Source organism: Pteronotus mesoamericanus, unplaced genomic scaffold (genome assembly GCF_021234165.1).
Source record: "Pteronotus mesoamericanus isolate MK-2021 breed Mesoamerican mustached bat unplaced genomic scaffold, CSHL_Meso_final contig_105, whole genome shotgun sequence".
Lineage (NCBI taxonomy): Eukaryota > Metazoa > Chordata > Mammalia > Chiroptera > Mormoopidae > Pteronotus > Pteronotus mesoamericanus.
In genome coordinates this window covers 4,136,503-4,161,845 of record NW_026555006.1, presented here as the reverse complement: position 1 = coordinate 4,161,845, position 25,343 = coordinate 4,136,503, and the positions used below count along the sequence as shown (strand labels likewise).

Here is a 25,343-nt window from a genome sequence, read left to right as displayed (position 1 = left end):
GCTCAGTTCGTTGGGTGTCATCCTGCAGAGTGAAAGGTCGCTGACATGCCTGGGTTTCGGCTTGGTCCCTGGTCAGGCATGTAGGAGAGGCAACTGATTGATGTTTCTCTCCCTCTTTCTCCCTGTCTTCCTGTCTCTCTAAAAACCAATAAATAAAATCTTTTTTAAAAATAATTTTTTTAAAGTAGAAAACCTTATTGATCAAAATGTTCTCAAGTATTATGTAGGACATAACGCTACTGGACTTAGGAAACCAGCTGGTTTAATCAGGATCTTAAAATACTATTCTAATTCTGTTGTTTCTAACATAAACTGCAATTATTGGTCCCACTATCAGTATTTTGGAGTAATTTTGTCAGACTGGATTTGAAAAAAAATTTTTAAGCCCTGGCTGGTGTGGCTTACTAGATTGAGCACTGGCCTGTGAACCGAAAGGTCACTGGTTCAATTCCCAGTCAGGGCACATGCCTGGGTTGTGGGCCAGGTCCCCAGTAGAGGGTGCATGAGAGGCAACCACACTGATGGTTCTCTCCTCTCCCTTCCCCTCTGTCTAAAAATAAATGAATAAAATCTTTAAAAAAAAATTGTTTACCACCATCTTGTCAAATTTTAGTTCCATAGGAAAGGCATTGAATTTAGAGGAAAGGCTTATTTCCTTCCTTCGTTCCTTCCTTCGTTCCTTTCTTCCTTCCTTCCTTCCTCCCTTCCTCTTTCCCTCCCTCCCTCCCTCCCTTTCTTTCTTTTATTGTTATATGTCAATTATTTTGTATTAGTTTTAGGTGACAGCATAGTGGTTAGACATTTATATAAGGATTATTTTCTTAATTATTTAAACTAAAATAATAGGTCGGAATTATTATTAGGACTAATAGATTGTAGTTTGCAAATTTTAAAGAGGATTGGCATATGTGTTTGGATTTTTCAAACAAAAATGTCTTTTCCCATGTACTTTAATAAAGCTTTTTTTTTTTTCAGCTATTCAAAATACGTACTTACATCTAGGACCTGTTTGCTGCAAACAATAATACCCCTAACATCTAACAACTGTCAAAGCAATACAGGTTAGTGATACTTAAAAAAAAAAATTTTTTTAAGACAGAGGGGGTGGGAAGGAGAAAGAGGGGGAGAGAAACATTGATGTGAGAGAAAAAAATGAATCAGTTGCCTCTCATATACGCCCTGACTGGGGATGAACCCACAACCTAGTGTTTACCCTGACCAGGAATCGAACTGGTGACCTTTTCACTGAACCAACCAACCGAGCCACACCAGTCAGGGAAATGACACTTTTTTTCCCCTTTAATGTAAGTGGAATAATACACTTAATAAAACCCATTGCTATTCCCCCAAATACTTTTTGCATGTTTTTGCCTCCATCTCTTGGAATACCTCATTTCATTCCATCTTATCATTATCTGCTTATTATTTAGTATTCATTTCAAGAAACCCATGTAGGAATCCCTCCCCTGAGTAGCCACAAGACCTTGCAGTGGTCTCTATGGCTCTTTTTCTTGGCTTTTCGCACTAGTAGTTGTCCTTTGGTGCATTTATAGTTTATCCCTATAAATTCCCTTTCTAGCTTGTGTTGCAGAGGCACTTAAAATCAACCACTGTATCACTGTGTTTTAGTTTCAAGTTGTTAGATGTTTCATACCTATCACTGTACCTTGTACCTAATAAGTACTTTTGAACATTTATATTGCAGTTTCATTTTTTATGTTTTGACTCTCCTGTTTCCCTGGATGGAAAGAAATAGACATAATATAAGACATACATGGATGTTTCTAAATTGCTCTTGCTTAATCTTCATAGAGCTTGACTTTTCAAAAAAAAAATGTTTTTTACATCTAAAAGATGTAGGAGTGTAGCGGGGGCAGAAAAGAAGGTTGGATTCGTTGAAGGCAGGGATTGTGTCCTGTAATCCATCAAAGTGTTTTTGTGTTAACTCTGAGTTAGTGACTTTTACACAGGAGCCATGGCATACCGCCTAACAAGGCTGAAGACCAGACAGACTTATTCGTGTGTTGGCAACCCACTGTTGGATCAAAAACTACACTACCAAACCTACAAGTGAGTGATTGATTTGTTTGTCCTGGAAATATAACTTCTCTAGGCTAAACTGTTAATAACTTATATGTAGCCTTTTCCAGTTACTATAGATTGAGGACTGAGGCACAGTAATTATGAATTGATTGTAGAGAGGTTTGATGCAAGAAAATGGTAGCATAAATATACCAGTTATTGATAAAGGAGGACATTGTCAGGTTAATAAGTTTGATATGTATGATAAAGTCATATCTATTTAAAGTGGATTCTATGTAATTCTGCATGATAACAGGATAGGATTAGATGTTGTTATATGTCCTACCAGCCCTAGGGATCCCTGATTAATTTGAAACTGTTACTGGGCAGCTTTCATGCCTTCAGAAGCCTTTGTTCTTTGTTAATAACTGAGAGAAGTAGGGTTCATATTAAGGCTTCTAGATTAACCATTCATACCTACACAATTTATTCAACCCATTTTGTCTACTCTTACATAGAACTGGGTGATTTGGTTTCCTATTAGGAGAATTCATCAGCAGAGAGAAACTATTTAGGGGATTTTATAGTTAGTGAACATTTTCTTTTGTGCCCAGAGGGTCTGAAGAGCTTGGTCCCCCCTAAGTGATTTTCAACACATTCTCCTTTTACTTCCTAGAGAAATGAGCATGACGTCAGATGGTTGTTCAACTGAGAGTCACATCCAGGTTGGACAGTTTGTATTGGTTGAAGGGGATGATGATGAAAATCCATATGTTGCTAAATTGATTGAGCTGTTTGAAGATGGTGAGTTTCAGGTTGGGATGAAAACCATTCCTTGTCATGAATAATTGGGAAGTGCTAGGTGGGAAGAGAGGCAGTTAACTGATTCCTCTGTTCACAGCAGCATATAGTGTGTGAACCCTAGATTGTGAGGTGGGGTCACTTTAGCACTAGCTATACCCTCTTCCACGTAGTGAACTTCCTTACTCACTAGAACAGTATTAGATAAAAGGGGATTGGGGAGGGGCTCAAGAATTTAGCTTTTCTATTATTTTTAGGACTGGATAAGACTGGCCATTAAGGCAGGATTTTTGGAATGGAACAAAAGGATGAATTCAGGAAGAAGGGGGAAGAAAAAAAAATAGGTGATTTGCTCTATGTTAGAGACTTGTCCTTTAATTTTGGCAGGAGAAAGTTAGGAATGAATTTTGCAAATTCAAATTCTTAATGAGCAAGGAGATAAGTTGAATTGGTATGAGTTGATGTTCAGTCAGTAAAACAAAAACACTTTAGTAGGTATTTTACCCAGAGGGACTTGTGTATAAGTGTTGAAGAGGCTGGAGGAACAAAAATATTGTTGCGCAGAGATCAGTAAGTGTGGAAAGCCACTACTGCCCCTAAAACTGGAAGAGCAAAAGGGAAAGCAGTGTGAACCAGAGCCTGCAGGTCCACAATCATTGCTTCAGCTGATCTCTGAGCCTTTAACCAGCTGCAAAGCAAAGAGCACAAAAAGGTAGGAATGGGGGAGAGCTCGAAAAGGAGGATTAAGAAGAACTTGAAACTACACAGAACTGCCTCTGCCAAGAGCTGGAAGAGGAATGAGAGGTATTTAGTTTTGTGGAAGTTTGTATGCCTAAAAGAAAGAACTGACAAAGTGGGTGGATAAAGTTGTTTCTACATTACCTGGATAGGAAGGTTATTTGAGAAGTATAGAGGAAAACCTCATCAAACTAATATCCAGTAGGGGGAGCACCTCAGCAGTATGGACTTCTGTATTGGAAGTAGTGGCCCTTGTGTACAGATTTTAGAATCCTTGTGTGGTGCCTCAGTCTTTCTCTGAAAAGTTAAGAAGGAGAAGAGGTGATGATGGTGGTGGCACTGGAGAGTATGTCCTTTCATTTGGAGCTAATGCTGGTATGGAGTGATATTAATGGTATATCACAATGGTAGAACTGAAGATTGCAAGCCTATGTTTGCCAGAAGTCATCTCAGGGGCTGACGCTGTGATTCTTGCCAGGATTTTTGATTTTCTGCTGTTTGATGGCTTCTTTCTAATCACTATTTTGTAAGATTTGTTCTGTGCCCTTGATTAGAATTGCTTCTTTCACGTGCCTTTTGTAATTTTTTTTTGATGACTGATAGCCACCATTAGGAAGTGGAGCAAAGTGAGGAGAACTTGGGTCCTGGGTTGGGTCAGATTACTGCTGTTCTTGTGACCATTGACAGATTTTTTTAAGGTCCCTGTAACTTGATTACTTTGCCTGTAGAAGGGAGATAGCCATTGCCCCTACCTTGTAGGGTTATTGTGAGGATTAAAATAATAGGTTAATCAAGTATCGCCAAGTGCTTAGCAACAGTGTCTGACACATATGAAGTGCTTAATAAAATATTCTCTCCATTTTCTTAACCTTCCCTTTTCTATCTCCCTCCTAGATTCTGAACCTCATTTCAAGAAACGTGCTCGAGTACAGTGGTTTATCCGATTCTGTGAAATCCCTGTTGGTAGACAGCGTTTGCTGGGTCGAAAGCCTGATGCACAGGAGATATTCTGGTATGATTACCCTGCCTGTGACAGCAACATTGATGCTGAGACCATCATTGGCCCTGTGCGGGTAGGTGATACCTTGACTCTCAGTGCTCTCTTGAAGCTTAGTTCTGTCTGCCTGCTAAACTGCGTGTCCCTAAAAATTATTGCTGACTCTAACTTACCCCATGGAAATGCACTTTTTGCTATTCGTCGTCTTCCCTGCTTGTCTACCTTCTTCAACTCAACAGATATTTACTGAGAGCACTTATCATGTGTTAGGAGCCTCCTGGAGGGATTGATATTTAGGTTGTGACCTGAGGGATGAATAAGAAATAGCAAATGTACCTCAGTGGGAAATTACACTTAGCTATGATTGTGGTAGGCATGAAGCATTGCAAGAAGTTGAATACACTTGCTTAAATGAGGACTTCACCTGCAGTTAATCAGTACAAAGAGTGCTAGTTACTAGTTACTACGGGCAAATTTGTGTTAGTGGAGTTTTATGATAAATCAGGGTCCAGTGAACTGTAGGCTGAATTGAGACACTGGTTTAGAGACTAAGATATGGGCTATTCCTTGAGCTACTTCAAGCCCCAAATGAGATTAGAACATGGTGGGAAGTGTGGTCTCATGGTGGTTAGGTGGTTGGTTTCATGGTAGTGCAGAAAGACTTGGTCTGGCATGACTGTAGTCAGATTTTTCCAATCAGGGCCCCGAGTGAAGGAAGGAAAGCCAGATGTAGATGTTGGAGCAGCAAGATGGGTGGATTTGGAAAGGCAGAGAGGGAAGTGGGTGTTTCGGCAGGAGCACGATGGTGAGAATGAGCAGGACTGTGACAAGTCAAGCTCAGCTAGATGGAAAACCATTTTGAAGAGTACTGAGCACTCAGGAGGTAAAATGGGGCCAGATTTTAGAAGGCATTGAAAATCAGTTTAAGTAATCTGATCTTGCTATAATGCGGAGCCATTGTAGACTGTTGAGCAGTGGAGCATGCTTAGAGAAGTTTTGCAGGGAAATTTGGCATGGCTGAAAAGAATGGTCTGGAAAAGAAAGCAGCATGGGGCATGGATATCAGCATGGAGGAGTCTGGAAATATCCTGTGCTATGGCTGTGCCTCTTTAGTTTGGAAAAGTAACGTTCTAGATAAGAATACAGAATTAAATGCTTTGTAATCATAGCTCTCATGGGGCATTCCATAGGTATTTTGGTCCTCATTGCTTTCTATTTACTTGTACTTCCTAAATTCAGGTAGTAGCTTTAGCCCCAGATGAAATGTTACCTATGGATCTGAAAAATGAGAAGACGCTCTTTGTGAAACTGTCTTGGAATGAGAAGAACTTCAGACCACTATCCCCAGAACTATTTGCAGAGTTGGATAAGCTACAGGAAGGCAGTCCTAGATGCTGGAAGCCCGTGGAAGCCAAGACTAACAGCATAGAAAGCCCTTCTTGGACCACAGCGGAGCGTATGGTCAGAAGGATTGAATCAAGGCACTCCACCTCCAAATCTCACCAAACTCCTACCCATCCTGTTACCCCAAGGGCAAGGAAGAGGCTAGAGCTTGGCAGTAAGTGTGGAATGGGTCACAGTGGGCAACACTGAGGCTAAAGGAATATGGTAAAATACTAATTCATACTACAGTATTAAGTTAGTTCAACAGTGGGCCCGGTGCAGATTGGGTATGTGTTAAAATATATATAACAGAAAATTCAACATTTTAATCTATTTTAAGTGCACAGTTTACTGACATTAAATATGTTCACACTGTTGTACAGCCATCACCATCATCTTCCAACCATTAAACAATAACTTCTCATTCCTCCGTCCTTTGGCAGCCACCATTCTACGTCCTATCTCTGAATTTGACCTCTCAATACACTTCATAGAAGTGGAATGATACCGTATTTGTCCTTTTCTGACTGGTTTTATTTAAGTTAGCGTAATATCCTCAGGGTTTATCCGTATCGTATTATGTGTCAAAATTTCCTGCCTTTTTATGGCTGAAATAAATATTCTGTTGTATGTATGTATATAAAACATTTTATTTATCCATTTGTCTGTGAATGGACATTTGGGTTCCTTCCACCTTTTGGCTGTTGTGACTAATGCTGCTGTAAATACAGGTATCCAAATATCTGCTTGAATCCCTGTTTTTCTTTGGGTATATATACAGAAGTGGAATTACTAGATCGTATAATAATTCTGTTTTTAATATTTTCAGGAACCATCATACTGTTTTTCATAGCAGCCATACCATTTTATATTCTCACTACCCATACACAATGGTTCCTATTTCTCCACCTCCTGCCCATCATTTGTCATTTTTCATTTTTGATGTAGCCATCCTAATAGGTATGAGATGGTATGTCATTGTTATATTTCTCTATGATTAGTGATACTGAGTCTTGTAATGAGCTATTTTTTTTAAGATCTCTGCTACTAAGGTGACACTGCTTTTAGAACCCCAGTAGAAGAGTTAAGAAACATATATTTTAAAACTCTTGAAATCATACTGACTAATCTATAGACCATAGGGCCCTTCCTCTTCCTCCCATAAACCATAATTGTATCCCCCTTCTTTAGGAAGAAGAGCCCTGGTTCCCAAGAGCAAGCCTGATACACATGAAAGAGTTTCACAGTAGCTATACGAATACTACTGCCAGCAGTAGACTTACCAAGTAAAAGTTAAAAATGTATTTGTAATACTTTATGCCTTTGAAATATATTCCACTGAGGGAGTAAAGTTGATTAAATTTTTTCTTCTGATATTTACATAATTGGTGATATACAGTTAGGTTCTTTTATTCCTGTTTATTTTTAGGGCTTTTCCATCTTTGATTTATTTTTTCAGTCATGTAAAATGTTAACATGGTTAAAAAGTCAAAACTATTTAAAACAAATGAAATGTAATCAGAGAAACCCTAGTCCTTTACCCTCACATCCTGTTTCTACCATATTTTGTAGGTGATCAGTTTTATTAGTTTCTGGTTTATTTTGTGGTTTTTTAATTTAATTTTTTTTTTTTGCAAAAATCATATGTATAAACACATACATACACACACACATATACACACATACATACAAACATGAATATAGTTTTATTTTCCATTCTTACTCAGTATTCCGTAGGGTAGCGTACTGGGTATATTATTTTCCATCTTTCTTTTTTCACGTATAATGTATCTGAAAGCCACTCTGGCTGTTCTGAGAGCTTTTCTTGTTATGTGTCATTAGTCTTTTTGAATTTTTATGCTAGATGCCAAGTCTGTTGGGTATAAGTTGTTTGTAGTTTTGATAGCTCCTTAGTACAGTGTGTGTTTAGGAACTGAATATAAATATATAAAACATTCGGGAAATGCAGAAACACTATAAAGGAATAATCTGTAATATCACCATTCAGAAATAATTGCAGTATTTTTTGACTGTTGATTTTGTAGGACATTGAAAGTTAGAGTAAGAAATTGACCCAGTTACATAATTAGAGGAGGGAGGATATGAGGAAAATAGTTTAGATGAATTGTTTTTGACAGAACGATGGAAAAATGAGGCATGAAGGAGACCGGAATATTAGGACATTTTTATATTAATTGATAACCTGAGTTGTTCTCATATTTACCAAAAAGTTTTATCATTTTAGCTTCATGTTCAAAGACTTGTAAGATCTGGCCCTAGAGCATTTTAAAGTCAGAGTTATTGAGGTATAATTTACATATAGCAAAATTTTTCTCTATGGTGTGCAAGTGTAAAAACAGTTCTACAAGTTTTTACAAATGCATAGAGAATGTGTAACTACCACCCTAATCAACATATAGAATAGTTTCATCACCCCCAAGTTCCCTTGTGTTCTTTGTAGTCAACCAGCCTTTCCCTCACTTCCTGGTAACCACCAATCTGTTTACTGTTTCTGTAGTTTTGCCTTTTCCAGAAGGCATAAAAATGGACTCACACTGTGTGTAGCCTTTTGAGTCTGACCCCTCTAACTTAGCATAATGCATTTGTGATTCATGCATGTTGCTGAATATGGCAGGAATTTCTTCCTTTTTTATTGCTATATAGTATTCCATTATGATTTATCATAGTATAGCTACTCCCAGTTTAAGGACGTTTGTGTTGTTCCTAGTTTTGGGGGAGATTGTAAGAAAGCCACTGTAAACCTTCATACATAGGCACTACATGACTCTTCTTGTCTTATCTGTTGCTACTCCTCACATGCCATATGCTGTGACTAAAGTGAACTCTATGCCCAGTGCTTTCTTGCCTTATTGTCTTAGTTCACATCGATCTCATTTATTCTCCTCATATACCTCTCCTTCCCTTTTCGACGCTGTTGAAGTTTTGCCTTTCTTTCATGTTCTATCTGAAAAGCCATCTTTATTAGCACTTAGGTGCTTTAGGACAATTATTTTTCTTCATACTATAGACATCTACGTATATCGTCTCCCATATTAGACTGGAGTGTCTTGCAGTTGAGGACCAGGATTGTTTCATTCAACTTTGGTTATCTCTGAGCACCTGGCACACGCCTTGCCATTTTAACAGCTCAGCTGATGTCTGTGAATGAATGGCAGGTTCTTGGTGCCTGTGCTCGTGGCGAGAGAGGAGCAAATCCTAAGGTGGTTCTCACTGTGTATTCCCTGAATCCAGCTGGTTAACCCCAGGATCCATGTCCTCTCTATTGGTAGGTGTAACCTGAGTTAAGAAAAAGCTAGCTAGGCCTTGGTGTTACCCAGCAGCCACTGGTATAATTTTTTTCAAATGCTGTTGCGTGGGGGCTACAGATACGCAGTTTTACCCCTGATTGAAAACCACTGTTATGGTAAATTACTTCAGAGAAATCTGATTCAACATTGTCTACAAAAGCTGACTTAATAGTTAACTTATGGTTCTAACTAGGAAAATCACCCACAGAATTTAGGAAAGGGACCAAAAATAATACAGCTACCTGGCCTGGGAGTGCAAATCATGGAATAATTCAAAAAATGGGTAACTGATGTCTTCATATACCTTCAGTGACTGAATTTAACTATAATGATATTGGGAATGTGTATAGTACTGGTTATAAAATTTACGTATTATCTGGTGATTTCTCTTGGGCCTAGGATTCCCTATGATACTTAACACTGGGATTTCCCAGCAGACTTCCTGGGCCTCTTTGGATTCTCCCAGGAGAATTAAACGGAAAGTGGCCTCAAAGATCACTTCACCTTCTAAGAGGTCTCATCCTGATGTACTTCAAACCTCATCTCCAGGACTGAAAGCCCCAGAGGAAACTGGGGAGCTTAGACGCTCTTGTGCTGAGGACAAGAAGGCTTCACATGAATGTCACATGACCTTGAGAACCCGAGTCCCAGCTTTGAAAACCAGAGAAATCAGTGAGAAAATAACACTTGAGCCTTCCAGCGGGGGAAAGAGGTCGTCGGTGGTGCCCTCTGTGGTTCTGAAACCAGAAAAGATTAAAAAGAGGTAACTGGGATGTTACTCTCCTTCCCACAGAGCAAATCTAGATGGTTCATGTGATGGGAAATGTTTGGGTCACAGTCAATAAAGTTGGAGCATTGGGTCGTAAATCCGAATGTCATAGAATCACCAGGAGCTTTTCCAAATTACAAATTTCTGACCCTCTTTTCAGTCTCCAAATGGTGGGCCAAAACATCTGCATTTTTGAAATGCTCTTTGGATGATTCTGGTATACCCACCTGTCCTTTAGGGATCACTGTTTCAGAACACAGTTTCCCCAACCTGAATTGCTTCAGAGCCCTGGATTTCATTACTTGCTCTTTGACACATTTTAACAGCCATGTTCTTAGGTTTTTGTTTTTGTTTTTGTTTTTGTTTTAAACTGGAAACCAATCTCAAATACATGTAGTACCAGAAGATAATGCATTTAGAACAAAATTTACAGTTTGCCACTAGACAGTGTTTGTAAATAATGGACCCCACAAATAATGTGAGAGCCAGAAATTACTCATTTCAGTGTTTCCTACTCAGAAACTCCAGCACCCAGAAACCTCAAACACTATAGGTTTGCTTTATAAATGCTTTGTATTTAATATATAGCTATATTTCTGCTAACCTTGAGCTTGGTGGACCATGAGTTCATAGATATGTCAGAAAGAAAAAAAGACAAGAAACTCTGCCTGGGATTGGAATATTTTGGTCTTTAATTGGGGAGATGGTGAGTCTGATTTAAATGATAAGCTTTAAGCAAATTTTGATCTCTGGGTTTGAGTCAAACTTCAATTATAAACTTCAAACGAAGTGATTAGCTCCTGTAAGAGGAATAGAAGGAAGTCAGGCCACCTGACTGTATTCTAGTGTCTGCCGCTGATCCCTAGTGCCCAAAACTACTTTTCTTAACCTTGCTGTGATATCTTGCAGGGAGACAAAACCACCAGAAGCTCAGGATGAAGCTACCTCCACTCCTCATCGGATCCGAAGAAAGAGTTCTCAATTGACTTTGAATCGGATTAGGCAGCAACTGCGGTAAGAGTGCTCCTTGGCTAGCAGAAAAATGTTTCTCATTGCCATCTATGATATCTATAATCTTATTTCTTAAAGCCTCTTATAGTTCTTGGTTGTTATTTGCTATTCCATCGAAATTCATCTTTTTACCTAGTATGTCTGGAATTATGTTAATTTCACATAAATGTCATAGTTTGAAAGGGGCGAGAAACATGGCCCCATAATCACACCTAGTAAGACTGTTAAGATGTGATTGAACTTTGATTCTGTTAGTCTTGCATTTGAAACTGAGCTTTGTCATTTATTATCTGTGTAGCCTACGAAAGGTTATGTAAGCTTTCTAAGCATCAGTTTCCTTGTCTATAAAATGGCAATAATAATATAGAGTCACAAAATACTATAAATAAAGCCTTTAGCAGAGCACCTCAGTAGCAAGGAAGTGGAGTGCATCTTACATTGCTTAGCCACAAGAGAGACTCTGCAACATCTCTAATTTACACTGACCTGTTAGGGCCCTTCTTAGACTTTAAACACTGAATATCAGAAAATGTGCCCCACCATTCAGGTTTTTAGGTGATAGTAAAAATGACAAGGAAGAGGAGGAGTTTCTGCCGGCAGCGGAGATTTCAGACTCTGATAGTGAGAAGGAAGAGGCTTCGACACCACCCCTTCCGAGGAGAACACCCAGGAACCTACACTCTTCCACGAAGTCATCCTTACAGACCCTCTCTAAGACACCAAAAAAAATCGTAAGGTTCTTTTAACTTTATTTTCCAGTGAAGCGTCCCTTTCTTAACTTAAAAATTGTGATGGCTGGGGTCACTCTATTACTAGTAGCTGGATTCTGAACACAGGTCTGTTATATTCAAAGCTATTTCACTCAGAATATTCATGAGCCCTAGGGCTGAAAATGAATCCAGTAGATAGTGACTTTTGAATACAAGTTCCATTTAAGATTCAGAACCCAATGTCTAAGAGCCAAACTTCCAGTGGGAAGGACAAGAACTGGCTCTTCCTCTTTGCGTTTCCCACAAAACCCAGCAGAGTGCTTTGTGCATTATCAGTGCTCACTGGGTATTGAATCCAGGGCTGCTGAGCCATGTTGTTGGCTTTGTGCCACTTGATACACCTGACAAACAGGGAGCGCTTACTCAGGTATTGGTAAGGACCTGTGTAATGGCTAAGATTAAAGAAATAAATGGATGTCTTTGCTTTACATGGAACTTTAGCAGAATGTTGAAAGCTATTAAGAAAGGAGTCTTCCGATACTTACTTGGCGGGGGGGTACCATGATCAAGAAAAGAGTCTTCCCGTGTTCAAATGTGTATGAGAAATGTTTAGTTTACACAAAGTTAGATTGGTTTCATTATCACATGACTTCTCAAGGACATTAACTTATTAATGTTATTTTGACCTTCAGGGAGAGGGTTAGAGTAGGGTTAGCTTTGACCAACTAACATTTTTTCTGAAGAATATTGTTCTTTGGAACACCTAGGAAAGGAGATCCCATAGATCACTTTTGGGCTTGAGGCAGTCTTACCTGGAATTCTTTATTATGCAAATAGTTTGCCACCTTCTACTATGATTTCATCTCCTGGGTCCCACCCAGAAGAAGAGATATAACAGGTGAGGACATCTTTAGCAAAATAAGAAGTCAGAAGTCCACCACATTTTTGATACCTTCTCAGCAAGATTTTGTTATTCCTTTCCTGTTTTCTCCAAAGTTAATAGATGTTAAATCAGTAAACAAGGTCTAAGGACGTTTTCTGCCTGAGAAAAAGGTGGAGAGATTGTTATATCACTCTATAGCCTGGCTGGAAGCCGCGGGTAGGTAGGTAAAATGCTCCACTGAAGAGAGTGCTCTGGAAACATCATGTTTCCATGCAGTAGCAGGCCTGCTGTAGTGAGCCAGCAGCAAGGGAAACGAGAGATGAAGGCTTTAGCCTAGAGTGAGCAGTGACGCTGGGTTTGGAGTGGAAAAATCTGTTGAGATTTCTCCAGATACTGTATTGTGGAAGTCTTGAGCTAAAGTTTGACCGTATTTTCAAAAAAATCTAGAGGAAGATCCTATAAATCAAACCAATTTATGCCTCCTACTCTATAGTTGGGTAGAACATTAGGATTTCTGCATAATTTGTCTTTCTTTCAAAGTATTGTTTTTCTTTTAAATAGTATTTAATCTCTACTTTCATCCATTCTTTCCCCAGATTGACATTGTTTTCAAATCCTAATACTGGGTATAAATAGAACAAAGAAATCTTGTTTAGACTGTGAACAAAGTGTGTGTGTGATATGTGGAGAGAGGTGGACAATTATGGATACTTTATAGATAAAAGAACTAAGAGGAATTCATCACCTCTTTTCTTTTTAGCAGGTCATCAGAAATCAGATTTGCTGATGTATCCTGAATGATACTTTATTTTTTGTTTTTCTTACTGAAATATATTTCTCTCTCTCTGTCTCTCACAAATAAAGCCCAAACCTAGAATGCCACATTCTGCTACTCCCCAGATCCGCAGCCGAAACCTGGCTGCCCAGGAGCCGGCTAGTGTGCTAGAGGAGGCCCGGCTAAGGTAACACTGATCGTGGGCTCCTTTCCGATAGGAAGAATATGGGTCCTTGCTTTTGTTCACATGAAATAGGATTAATAGAGTAAAATGAATATGTGTGTTGAGAAAGAACAACCCCCCCCCCACCCCCAAGTAATTTCTGGGTCATCTAATATGGACAGGTTTTAAAAGGAGTAACCTTCCAGTCTACTGCCGTCATTTTCTCAGGGATGGAAGGTGATTAGTCAGGATACTGCTTCTCAGTTATTGGTACCCTTTAGAACTATGTTGGGACTTTTTCAAAATATACAAGCATACATCCTGCCAGAAATCAATTGAATTAGAATCTCTTGTGGGATGAGGTCTATACATGTGGTTTGGAGAAATCTTCCCAGCTGACAGGTACCCTTGCTTAGAATCACTGAGTTGGTGATTTGGGTGGAGAAAGGGATTAACTATGAGGCTATGTGAAGAGATTTGAAAATGAAACATTCCCTTGGATTTGTGATCAAGGTTTTATCTAGAAACAATAGATAAATCTTTTCCATTTATTATTGAGTATATAATGAAGTGCTTCTAAAGTTCTCCTTTCCCTTGTTTAGTCTGCATGTTTCTGCTGTTCCTGACTCTCTTCCCTGCCGGGAAAAGGAATTCCAAGATATCTACAACTTTGTGGAAAGCAAACTCCTTGACCGTACTGGAGGGTGAGTCATGCTGAGCCAGGTAGGATGGTTGAGGAAGAAGGCTTTTGCTAGCATATACCCTCAGGTGTCATAGTTTAACCAAAATGTCTTTCCCCAGTGTCAGGAGAGCAGGCAAAGTTGTTGCTGAAGCCTAAGCTTCTGAAGCAGCATTTGTTGTCAAAGTCATCCTGTAGGAAGTAGAAACTCTGTTTTCAGAGAAAAATGAAACTGGCCATCTTTGGATAGGCCGTTTGCATGCAGCATTCCTTGTGGAATCAATGATGCTATAGAAATAGGTCCTGCTCTGACCAGCTTCCAAGAGTGTTCCTTACTTCCCCCACATCCGCATTTCAAGGGTCTTGGTCCTTCCTTCAACACATATTTGCACGCTTCGAACTGGTGATAATGTGAGGCAGCTGGCACAGACCTAACCCACGTGTCTTCCCTTTTGCTTAGGTGCATGTATATCTCCGGGGTGCCTGGGACGGGGAAGACAGCCACTGTGCATGAGGTGATGCACTCCCTGCAGCAGGCAGCCCAAGCAAAGGATGTTCCTCCCTTTCAATACATAGAAGTCAATGGCATGAAGCTGACGGAGCCCCACCAAGTCTATGTGCAAATCTTGCAGGTAACCAAAGCAGTTTGGGTTTTTTGGAAAACACAGTTTCTTGGTGGCACATGAAAAGAGAAATATTTATTTAATTTTGTGCATATTGGGTTAGCCAAAAGTCCGTTTAGTTTTTTCCCTAAAACAAAGACACATTTTTTCATTTTCACCAATAACTTTTGATTTGGATATTTTGAACATGTAGGCTAACTCACACATGGTATAACATTGATAGTTCTCAATTAATGTCTCAGTTTGAGCACTGTCAACTTCAACTGGTCTGCCCGACTGTGGAGCATTGTCTAGTGAGGAATCCTCAGCATGAAACTTGGCAAACCACTTTTGACACATTTGATCACTCACAGCACCTTATCCATACACGACACAAATCTTTTTTTGCATTTCAGTTGCATTTTTACCTTTCTTGAAGAAATAAAGCATAATATGCCTAAAATGTTTATTTTCTTCCATCTTCAATATTAAAATGGCTACACAAAAATTTACCAATTTTGAAGTGTTTTTTTTTTTAAATGCATGCTAGTATGACAGCTGTCACAATAAAATCTAACAAAATTGTTTCGAATGAAGTTAAAGACTTCATTTGAAGTGCTACTACAGCCATCTTATGGGAAAAACCAAAAGAACTTTTTGGCCAACCCCAAAATATATTTTTTAAAGATTTAATTTATTTATTTTTAGAGAGAGGGGAAGGAAGAGGGAAAGAGAGGAAGAGAAACATCAATGTGTGAGTGAAACATGGACCCGATGTCTCTTGCACGCCCCCAGTAGGGGACCTGGCCCCACAACCCAGTCATGTGCCCTGACTGGGAATCGAACCAGTGACCTTTTGGTTTGCAGGCCAGTGCTCAATCCACTGAGCCACGCTAGCCAGGGCCAAAAATATATTCAACATACCAGGCATTGCTCTTTGTGCAGAGGTAGCAAGGGCAAAGAAGGCAGAATCTCTGTCCTCAAGGACCTTAAAGTCTAGGCGCTCGATATGGATGACAGGAAGCCAGTACTTACATGGTGGAAACCATTCGCACATAGGAGGCAGTGTGGCAAACTACAGAAAAAGAGTTAGAGGTAGGCCAGACTTTGCGCCTCTTTTGTTCATAAGTTGTTATCTTGTAACAAATAATGTCTGGTTATAAATAGAGTCATACAGTAGTGATTTTGGAGTGTTTTATGGGACCAGTCTGGCTCATTTGCATTTCAATCACACAGACTTTATCTTCTGTTTTAGTGCCTTCTCTTCTCCTTCCATGTTTAGGTTAGACTAGAGTGGAAGGCAGAGTATAGGATCCTGAAGTCCTGAGACTAAATAGCCTCCTCTCTTCACAGGGGAGTAAAATCCTTAAAGTTTACTACTTATTTTCCCCCAATGCAGAAGATGACAGGCCAAAAGGCAACAGCTAACCATGCAGTAGAACTGCTGGCAAAGCGATTTTGCACCCAAGGACCCTCTCAGGAAACCACTGTGCTGCTTGTGGATGAGGTAAGGAGGTGCCCACAGGAGGGCTGGTAAAGGAGGGGCATGGTTCTTGACTGTGATGTTTTGGGAGCAAGTAACTGGGTGGGAGGGAAGTTCTGGCTCCCTTCTTCGTTCATCTTAGCCTGTTATCTGGTTGCGAGAGGCGCGTATCCATTGACTTCCTTGCTGCTCTGGTGACATGACCTGAGACGCACATGCAGCTAAAGCAGTGGTAACAGGGCCTTCATTCTGGGGCTTTGGCTCAGTCTCTGTGGTTGACCCTACATCTCTCTCCATTTCCCTGGCAGCTTGATCTTCTGTGGACTCAGAAACAAGACATAATGTACAATCTCTTTGACTGGCCCACTCACAAGGAGGCCCGGCTAGTGGTCCTGACCATTGCCAACACCATGGACCTGCCAGAGCGCATCATGATGAACCGGGTGTCCAGCCGCCTGGTAGGTCCTAGGGCCATTCTTGAGCTGTTCTTATAGATCCAGAAGCTGGACCAAGGAGTTCTGCAAAAATGAATGCATAGGAAATTAAACAGGAAAAGTAAGAAATGTGATTCCTGCCATGGCTGGTGTGGCTAAGTGGGTTTGGTGTTGGCCTGCAAACTGGAAGGTCAGTTCGATTCCCAGTCAGGGCACATGCCTGGGTTGCGGGCCAGGTCCCCAGTTGGGGGCATGTGAGAGGGAGCCAATTGCTGTTTCTCTCACACATAATTGTTTCTCTCCCTCTCTTTCTCCCTTACCCTGTCTCTAAAAATAAATAAAATCTTTAAAAAAGAAAGAAAGAAAGAAAGAAAGAAAGAAAGAAAGAAAGAAAGAAAGAAAGAAAGAAAAGACAGTTCCTGAAATTCTTGCCATTTTAAATTGGAATTAAATACATCACCATTGTATGATTTGCTGCAAACATATTTTGTTTTGCTAATCTGTTCCCTCTGAAACTGCAGAACCCTGGAGGTTTAATCATTTTTAAAGTGTATTTTAGCACTCGCCCTTGCCAGGCAGTGTTAGATGCTTTGAGCAGGGCAGTGCACAAGGCAGATGTGGTCTCTGCCCTTCTGGACCCGCACATGGTTCAGCTCAAAGCGCAGCATCAGGTACTTCTGAGCATGATGAGTGAAGCCAGGAGCTCTGCCTATACAGATCATAGAGCAGATCCTCCCGCCCACTTTAATTGGAGCACCTCTACTTCTATTTACTTCTCAGTGATTTCATAGAAAAAAAGGATCTTTAAAACTACATGAAAAGGCGTTGAGAAGTACTGCTCTACAGGATGCCACTGGTCATTGTCAGTAATGAAGAGCTGGAAGCAGTGGTAGTCCCAGCATGAAATCTGTAACCTAGATTTTGGGACCTAGAAATTGGGTCTGGGAACTAATGGGTAACTTCACCAGGGTTATCAGAGAGGGCAATGAGTGAACTTGTTTCTTTGTCATCTTGGCTCCCCAGGGTCTCACCAGGATGTGCTTCCAGCCTTACACTTACAGGCAGCTGCAGCAGATCCTAGTGTCCCGACTCACACATTTAAAGGCCTTTGAGGACGATGCCATCCAGTTGGTGGCCAGGAAGGTAGGTCACACTACGGAGCTCCTAGCCGTACTTACAAACCAGCCAGCATTTCTTTTCTAAGCACCTGTCAGAGTGAGGTCCTGTGCTGGGTGCCCTGAGGATGAAGAGAAATTTAGGAAGTCCTATAAAAGCAAGTATAAAATGTAGAAACAAAGTTCTGGAAAATTCCTGAAATCTTGTTGTATAATTGTTTAGAAGGCTATGACTATGGTGGGCTTATATACAAATTAAGATTGATTCAGGAAGCAGGCAGCTTTATGGAATGAAAAAGACAGAATAATTCAATAGATGCCTCATTTGAATTCTGGCTTTAACACTTAATAGGCATGTGGAAGGTTATAGGAAAGTTATCAATACTTTAAAACTTTCAGAGCCTTAGTTTACTTTTCTAAAACTTGGACTGATAACTAGCCACCTCAGAGGGTCATTGAGAGAATTAAATTCAACCATGTCTATAACATGCCTGGCTTAGGTATGAGATTTGGACTGCCTACATCCTCCAGGCTCACTGGGAGAATGCAAGCAGCTTCCACTAAGACTAGTCTCTGAGACTGCTGAAGAGTAAAATGGGTTAAATATCTCAAGTTGAATGCAAAAAACCACACATCCACAGTATTTCAGCATTTATAAGAATCACAAACATATTTCTGTTTCTAGTGTCTTGCCTGAGAACTCTGAATGCCTATAGCAGCAGCACGTGTCTGTAACACCTGCTCGGAGCTGGCTACTTACTGTGTTACGTTCTGGGGTCAGGTGAGCCAGATAGGTACTTGACTCCAAGCTTTGCTTTCTCAGAGAGATCCTTAAAGTTACGATCAAACCCTTCTATTGAGTAGAGTTTTTTACTTCTGCCATCATGCAGTTTCTAAAAGTTCTTTTTTTTTTATTCCTCCGAATGGTCATTTTTTTATGTCACCCTATTTATTTGAAGTTGTCTTCTTCCTTTTCTTCCAAGATACTTTTGTCTGTTGGTTTATCTTGCATTGTCACTTCCCTCAGATGTCTTAGTTGTCCACTCAGGTGTAAGAATGGAAATCACAAAGCTTACTGGGAGCCTTGAGCACATGAGTGGAAGGAACTTCTTCATTGGGAGCTTCACTGGGATAATCTGATTGGCCAATTTTGATACCTTTACTTGTTTCCCATTGGAATGGCCAGATTTCCCACAGTAGCCTTCCTGTGTGCCACCTGGAGGGCAGTGTTTTGGGGTGGGCGAGGTGGGCTGGAGTCAGAGTTCAGCATGCAAATGTTGAGGGACATCCGCTTCCCTGCAATAATTCCTAGTGTCTCTGATCTAGAGACTTTGTATATTCTTGCTTGAGAATAAATCATGGGCCTCCTGCCATAGTACAAGAGGGACCATCTCCAGGGCAAGGAGTTTTATGCAAACAGTACAAATTAACAACGCACAAAATTTTCTTACCAAGCCCTAAACTGTCCCTCCCCTCAGTGGTCCTAATGTTCATCCAAGAACATGAAATGAGAGAGGATCTAGGGCAAGGGTCAGCAAACATTTTCTTGTGAAGGACCAGGCAGTAAATACTTTAGGCATTACAGGCCATAATGGTCTACCACCGCTATTCAGCTCTGCCCTTGCATCACCAAAAACAGCCATGTACAATAGGTAAAGGAATGTGCATAGCTGTATTCCAATAAAACTTCATTTACAAAACTGTGTGGCAGGCCATAGTTTGCCGATTCCTTGTCTAGGGCATCAGTTTCTTAACGCTCCAAATTTTAGCCAAACTTCCCCCTTTATCTCTAATTCCAATACTGCTAAACCTGAGCATTTTGTAGATTTTTAGTATAATTTGGATTTGCTCTTTGGATTTGGATTTAGTATAATTTGGATTTGAAGAAAATTGGGTTTCTTCAGTCTGTTAAGTCAACCATTACTCTGCCACCTCTTTTCAGCTGCGGAATTATATTGTTTACTGCTATTGCTCCCCTTCCTTTTATGGTTCTTGGTCCTTTAATAAGGTTTCAGAAGGCATCATATTTGAATGTTGTTTTTACCCAAAACTTATACCTGCAATTTCAAAATGCTTTTATTTCTTTATATATAAAGGAACATATCTATTTTGTATTCTGTATCCTATAGTTAGAAAGTCTTTGTGAGTCCAGTTCTATTGATTGCTGGTTCCCATGCATATATGGCTTTGTTTCCTTGTTATTGTACCTTGTTTGTTTTTTGTTGTTTTGTTTTCTGTATGCTTATGTTCCTTAGAGCTTTATCTGAGAATTAATTGAGGCCTGGGTTGAAGTTGAGTTCATTTAGAATTTGTTTTTGCTTCTGTCAGTTACCAAGGGGCATTATCAACCGGGACCATTCTGAAACAAAAATTTTCCCTTTGAGTTCTTTAGAAGATGCACATAAGTGTGAGCTACAAATCCATGTGGAGGGTTGTGACTACAAAGACAGTTTTTTTACCCTACATCAACTAGACCAAGGTCAAAACAGGTTATTTTTCTTGCCATCCCTTCTGCATGACGGGTCTCCAGTTCACCCCCGTACTGAGGTCAAGTCCGAAGATCCTACAAGGTCTTCTTTTAGATTGCATGTTGGGTGGGCCCCAGCTTTTTCTTTTGTCTCCATCACCCCAACACCAGTCCAAAAGGATGCGTACAGTCACCAAGATTCACAGATAGTCTCAGAACTATTTCGGGCGTTTTCTTGCCTCCCAGGGTCCCCTGTGCATTTTGTTTTTAGGCCTCTTCAGCAGCTGAAGTCCATGCTATCAACACAGTACTGCTTCCCAAAGCCATAGGAATGGTAATCAGAGGAAAGAAGTGATTGGGTGGAAACATCCACAGGGCATTCTTACCAGCCAGATGTGGGAGATTACAGGAAGGGAAGAATATAAGATGATACTCATGTTTCTGTCTTGGGTTACTGGAAAAGTGAGTTTTTGTTTTGTTTTGAATGTCTTAAATTTAAGGTCTGAAAACAAATATACACAAAACATTTTAAAACTCCTGTAATCCCACTTCCCAGAAATAATTTTTAATGTTTTTGTGTTTGTGTGTGTGTATGTATATATACACCTATACAATTTGCTTTTGACAAACTTTTATTTTGTCAATTATTTTAGACGGAAATAATCATTTTGGCATGTTGCCTGGCAGGATGTTGTCGCCCCTGATGGTTGTCAGGCGAATGGTCAGGATTATTGGCAAGTACTGGGGGTGCAGGCCACAGTGAGTCCAAGATTTCCCTCAGTGAAATTTAAATTGCAAGTGGCCTAAATAAGCTTGAGAGGGAGGATAGGATTCCTTATGAAAGGAGCCCAGGAGCCCCTCAGCCTCTGTGCACATGAAAAGGAAGGAGCAACAGCTGAGCTGCTGGCCGTGTGGGTTGGTCTGAGTCGCCTAACCACAGATTCCTCTGGGTTCCCCAGATTTGCAGCCTCCTTCCCTCTTGATTCTGGTTGTTGAGCCATTTACCAGGCAGTCTCCAAAATTCACCAGATGCTGTAAAGTAGGCTCAGCTGCGGCTTTACCTCCAAAACAGGCTCCACCTTACCCTCTTGGCCTTAGCTGGCAGCTTCTATGGGGACATTTTTCTCTCCCTGCAAGGAATGAGGACGCGTATATTTCCAGATGTTTCAACGTGATCATGGGCCATGGGTCCTGAATATTAAATAAAGCTGAGAATTTCTGCGTTTTACACTGTGGAGTTATTTATAAAACCAAGACAAAGGTTTGGGCTTAGTAAAGAGTCCCAGGCACAGTATAAAGTTATGTGCTGCATAATGACATTTTGGTCAATGAAGGACCGCATATACAACAGTGGACCCATAACATTATAATGGAGCTAAAAAAATCCTTATTGCCTAGTGATATTGTGGCTGTTGTGATATCGTAGCACTCAGGTGTCTGTGGTAATACTGCTGTAAACAAACCCACTGTGCTGCTCGCTGTGTAAAAGTATAGGATATATAATAATTTATAATACACAGTACTTGATAATAAAAGACTATGTTACTAGCTTATGTATTTACTATACTATTCATCATTATTTTAGGTATATTTTTTCTACTAAAAAGGCTATACCATGTAGGTGTGTGTAAGTGTACTCCAGTGTTTACACAGCAACGAAATCACCTAACGCATTTCTCAGAGCACTTTCCCATTGTTAAGCAGCATGTGCCCGCGATAAGTTGTATCTGAGTTTCTTCCAGGTTCCCGACCAGGACTGAGTGATTACCTTCAGACTTAAGTCCATTCCCAGCATTGCCTTTCTTTTTTTAGCTGAACACAGAATCTGTTGGCTTTTCTCCTGGGCCAATATGGCAAGAGGATGTCAAGAAATAAAATGTTCCCTCTTGTAGGTGGCAGCCCTCTCTGGAGATGCACGACGCTGCCTGGACATTTGTAGGCGCGCCACAGAGATCTGCGAGTTCTCCTGCCAGAAGCCTGACTCCCCTGGCCTGGTCACGGTAGCCCACTTACTGGAAGCAGTGGATGAGATGTTTTCCTCGCCGTACATTACTGCCATCAAGTAAGATGCTTCTGCTTCCTGACCCTGAACCTTCTTTGGAAGCCCACTGTAGAGGGCCACAGTCTGGGAAGGCCATGGAACCATGTTTCCCTTTCGAAGCTTTTACTCACTCAGCCTGCATTTGCTGAAGACACTGTCCTTTTCTTAAGGGGCATAGTCAGGAATCTAAACCTAGTATAATAGAAGAATTTCCATGAATTGGGTTACACTGTAGGTGTTTAGTAAAGTGTTGTAGGAACAAGAAGAGGCTACTTGTCACACACTGATGGATATACTCAGCTCATGAAAGGGGGTGCTGGTCCCTTTCCAGATGCAGTTGCTGTGTCCCTTACTTCCAAAGTGGCACTTATTATATCATTTTAAGACTTTAGGAGGTCAGGGGGACCCTTACTGAATAATTCAAGAGGAAGTAGTCCCCAGTTTTTTTTTCTGTCTGTAAAGATGCAGAAAAGCTTTATTTGGCTTTCCTTGCAGTGTTGGTGTAGCCAGTTACTGAGAATTCACATCTCTTCATTTTCTTTAAGAAATTCCTCTGTTATGGAACAGAGCTTCCTGAGAGCCATTCTTGCAGAATTCCGTCGATCAGGACTGGAGGAAGCAACATTTCAACAGGTGATTGATCTTTTTTCAAATCCTCCTAGATTTTGGTCTAGTGCATTAAAAATACGCGGGCATTTCAGTCACTGGGTAACAATTTGTGACAGCCTGATAATGCTAAACAACTTCAAACCATTTTTATATGATATTTTGAGTTGCATGAGAAAAGACCTGTAGCAACTGGTTTCTACGCACTAGATTGAAGGTTTACTATGTGCCAGATACTGTTTTAGGAGTAGGAGGTTCAAAGATGAACACGTCAAGAATTACTGCCATGATAGGGGCCAGACTTTCAGAATAAGCTATGTTTAAAATCACAAAGGTCATTCTGAACATTCTTTGAGCATAGTTTCAATAACATCAAATAAAAGGAAGCATGCGGGCTTATGCCTTAGAGTGGTTTATTTAAAACTTGTCCGTAGGCAATGGCTCCCTTAGAAGATGAATTGTTAAGGGTGTTTGAGTGTTTACCTGGGAGTGTGTATGTTTGTCTATGAGTGTGTTTTCAGACATATAGGAAAACATTTTCCTTCTAGATACTTCTTGACTACCCTTCAGCTTTTATTTAAATTCTTTCTTAAACACTTAGTTGCTGATCATGTTTTACCCATTATTCTCCTTCTTAGAGCCTGAAACAGCTCTTCTGCAGAGAGTGGCTTTCACTTAGTTTGTAAACAATTCCTGAACATCTACAATATCTCATTAACTGTGACGTGAGCTAGGAACCCCAGTCTGAATTGGCTAATATCTCTGCTCCTGGCAAGCTTCTGGTATTGGTGGGGGCTGGGGGTGGGGGATTGATTTATAAATAGAAGAGAGAGTGACCAGAAGGCACTACAGACTTGCCTGACCTACGTGGGATTCCAGGGTAGGAATCAGTTTCCACCTACCCTCCTGCCCCTGTTTATTCAGTATTGTCTTTGTACCTTTGTGCTTTTGAAAGGGTCATGTCTTGGCACCTGTACACTGGATCTATTAAGCAAAACGCCTTATAGCAAAATTTGACTTGAATTATGATGATCTCAGTTGTGGAACTCTGAGCCCTGGATACTATGACTGTCTGTATAACAGTCTCAGTATTAGACATTTTATATCTATTAACTCAAGAGATAGATACATTTAATAAATAAAACTGAAGCTCAAAAAGTGAGATAACTTGCCCAGGTGTCATATTTAGGTAATGGGTAGAACTAGGATTCAGACCTGCTATCCTCTGATGCCACAGTCAGTATTGCGTCCTGCCCTTCATTAGTGCTCCATTGAGGCACTCGTGGATGCCTTCTCAGGTATTATCCTGGCCAGGAAGTGTCTGACTTCCCCAAAAGAAATGAATGATCCGATACAGACCTAGAACTATCTTTCTTTTAACTTTTCCAGCAGCTGACGTTGGATTTGCTTTTTTGTTTCTAGGTGTATAGGCAACATGTAGACCTGTGCAGGATGGAGGGCCTCCCGTACCCCACCATGTCAGAGACCATGGCAGTGTGCTCTCACCTGGGCTCCTGCCGCCTCCTCCTTGTGGAGCCCAGCAGGAATGACCTGCTCCTTCGCGTGCGACTCAACATTAGCCAGGGCGATGTGCTATATGCCCTGAAGGAAGAGTGAGGGGCTTCACGAGGAAGTACTGTGAGCTGCTGTTTTTAAAGAGCCTGATTTTCTTTTTGTAAGCACATGGAACTGTAGCAAAGTATACTGAAGGGAAATGGCTACTGTGTAGTTTGGAATTTTCTATTAACTAATTTGCTTCTTCCACAGTGTTTAGAAAATTTATAGTCATTACAAACATCAGATTGTAAAACCAAACCATTCTTCCTACAATAGGCCCCCCTTCTGACTTTTGTTAGTAGCCCTGCCACTTATTTAATGGTAACATACCATATATGAGGGGGGACCCCAAAAAACCTGGCATTATCTTCTGCAGGGAAGGCCCTTTGTAGTACAGGCTTCCCCTGCGAGGTGAGTGTTCTGGGAACCCACCTGTATCAGTGCATCAGCTGGCGTTATGAGAGGCTATATATTTGGCTTTTTCTGAACACTCTTGAAGTGTTTGCCCGTTTCATGATGGATGATTTACAAGTGCACCTGTCCACACTGCACTGAGTATTCAGCAATTTTTGACCAAAAACGGCATGACCCCTGTGTCCTACCCTCCCTATTCACCGGTTCTTGTCCCAACCAACTTTTGTTTGTTTGTTTGTTCCCCTGGATGAAAAAACTTCTCAAAGGGAAATGTTTTGCCCATGTGGAAGAGGTGAAACAAAAAATGGCAAAAGGACTAAAAGGCATCAAAATTGACAAGTTCAAAAACTGTTTTGAGCAGTGAAAAAACCGTTTTGATAGGTGT

The 25,343-nt window shown here is 40.6% G+C and overlaps 1 protein-coding gene across 1 annotated transcript; it reads left to right on the top strand.

The window, feature by feature from the left end:
• The first annotated feature begins 1,975 nt into the window (after positions 1-1,975).
• ORC1 (origin recognition complex subunit 1) lies at positions 1,976-24,604 on the top strand. The gene is made up of 16 exons (XM_054572391.1): positions 1,976-2,070; positions 2,699-2,826; positions 4,456-4,634; positions 5,798-6,116; positions 9,649-10,012; positions 10,928-11,032; positions 11,577-11,760; positions 13,487-13,584; positions 14,163-14,264; positions 14,700-14,871; positions 16,241-16,348; positions 16,633-16,782; positions 17,782-17,901; positions 22,233-22,402; positions 22,927-23,014; positions 24,410-24,604. Exons 1-16 carry the CDS (start codon positions 1,976-1,978, stop codon positions 24,602-24,604), a joined length of 2,577 nt encoding a protein of 858 aa, XP_054428366.1.
• The last annotated feature ends 739 nt before the right edge of the window (positions 24,605-25,343 follow it).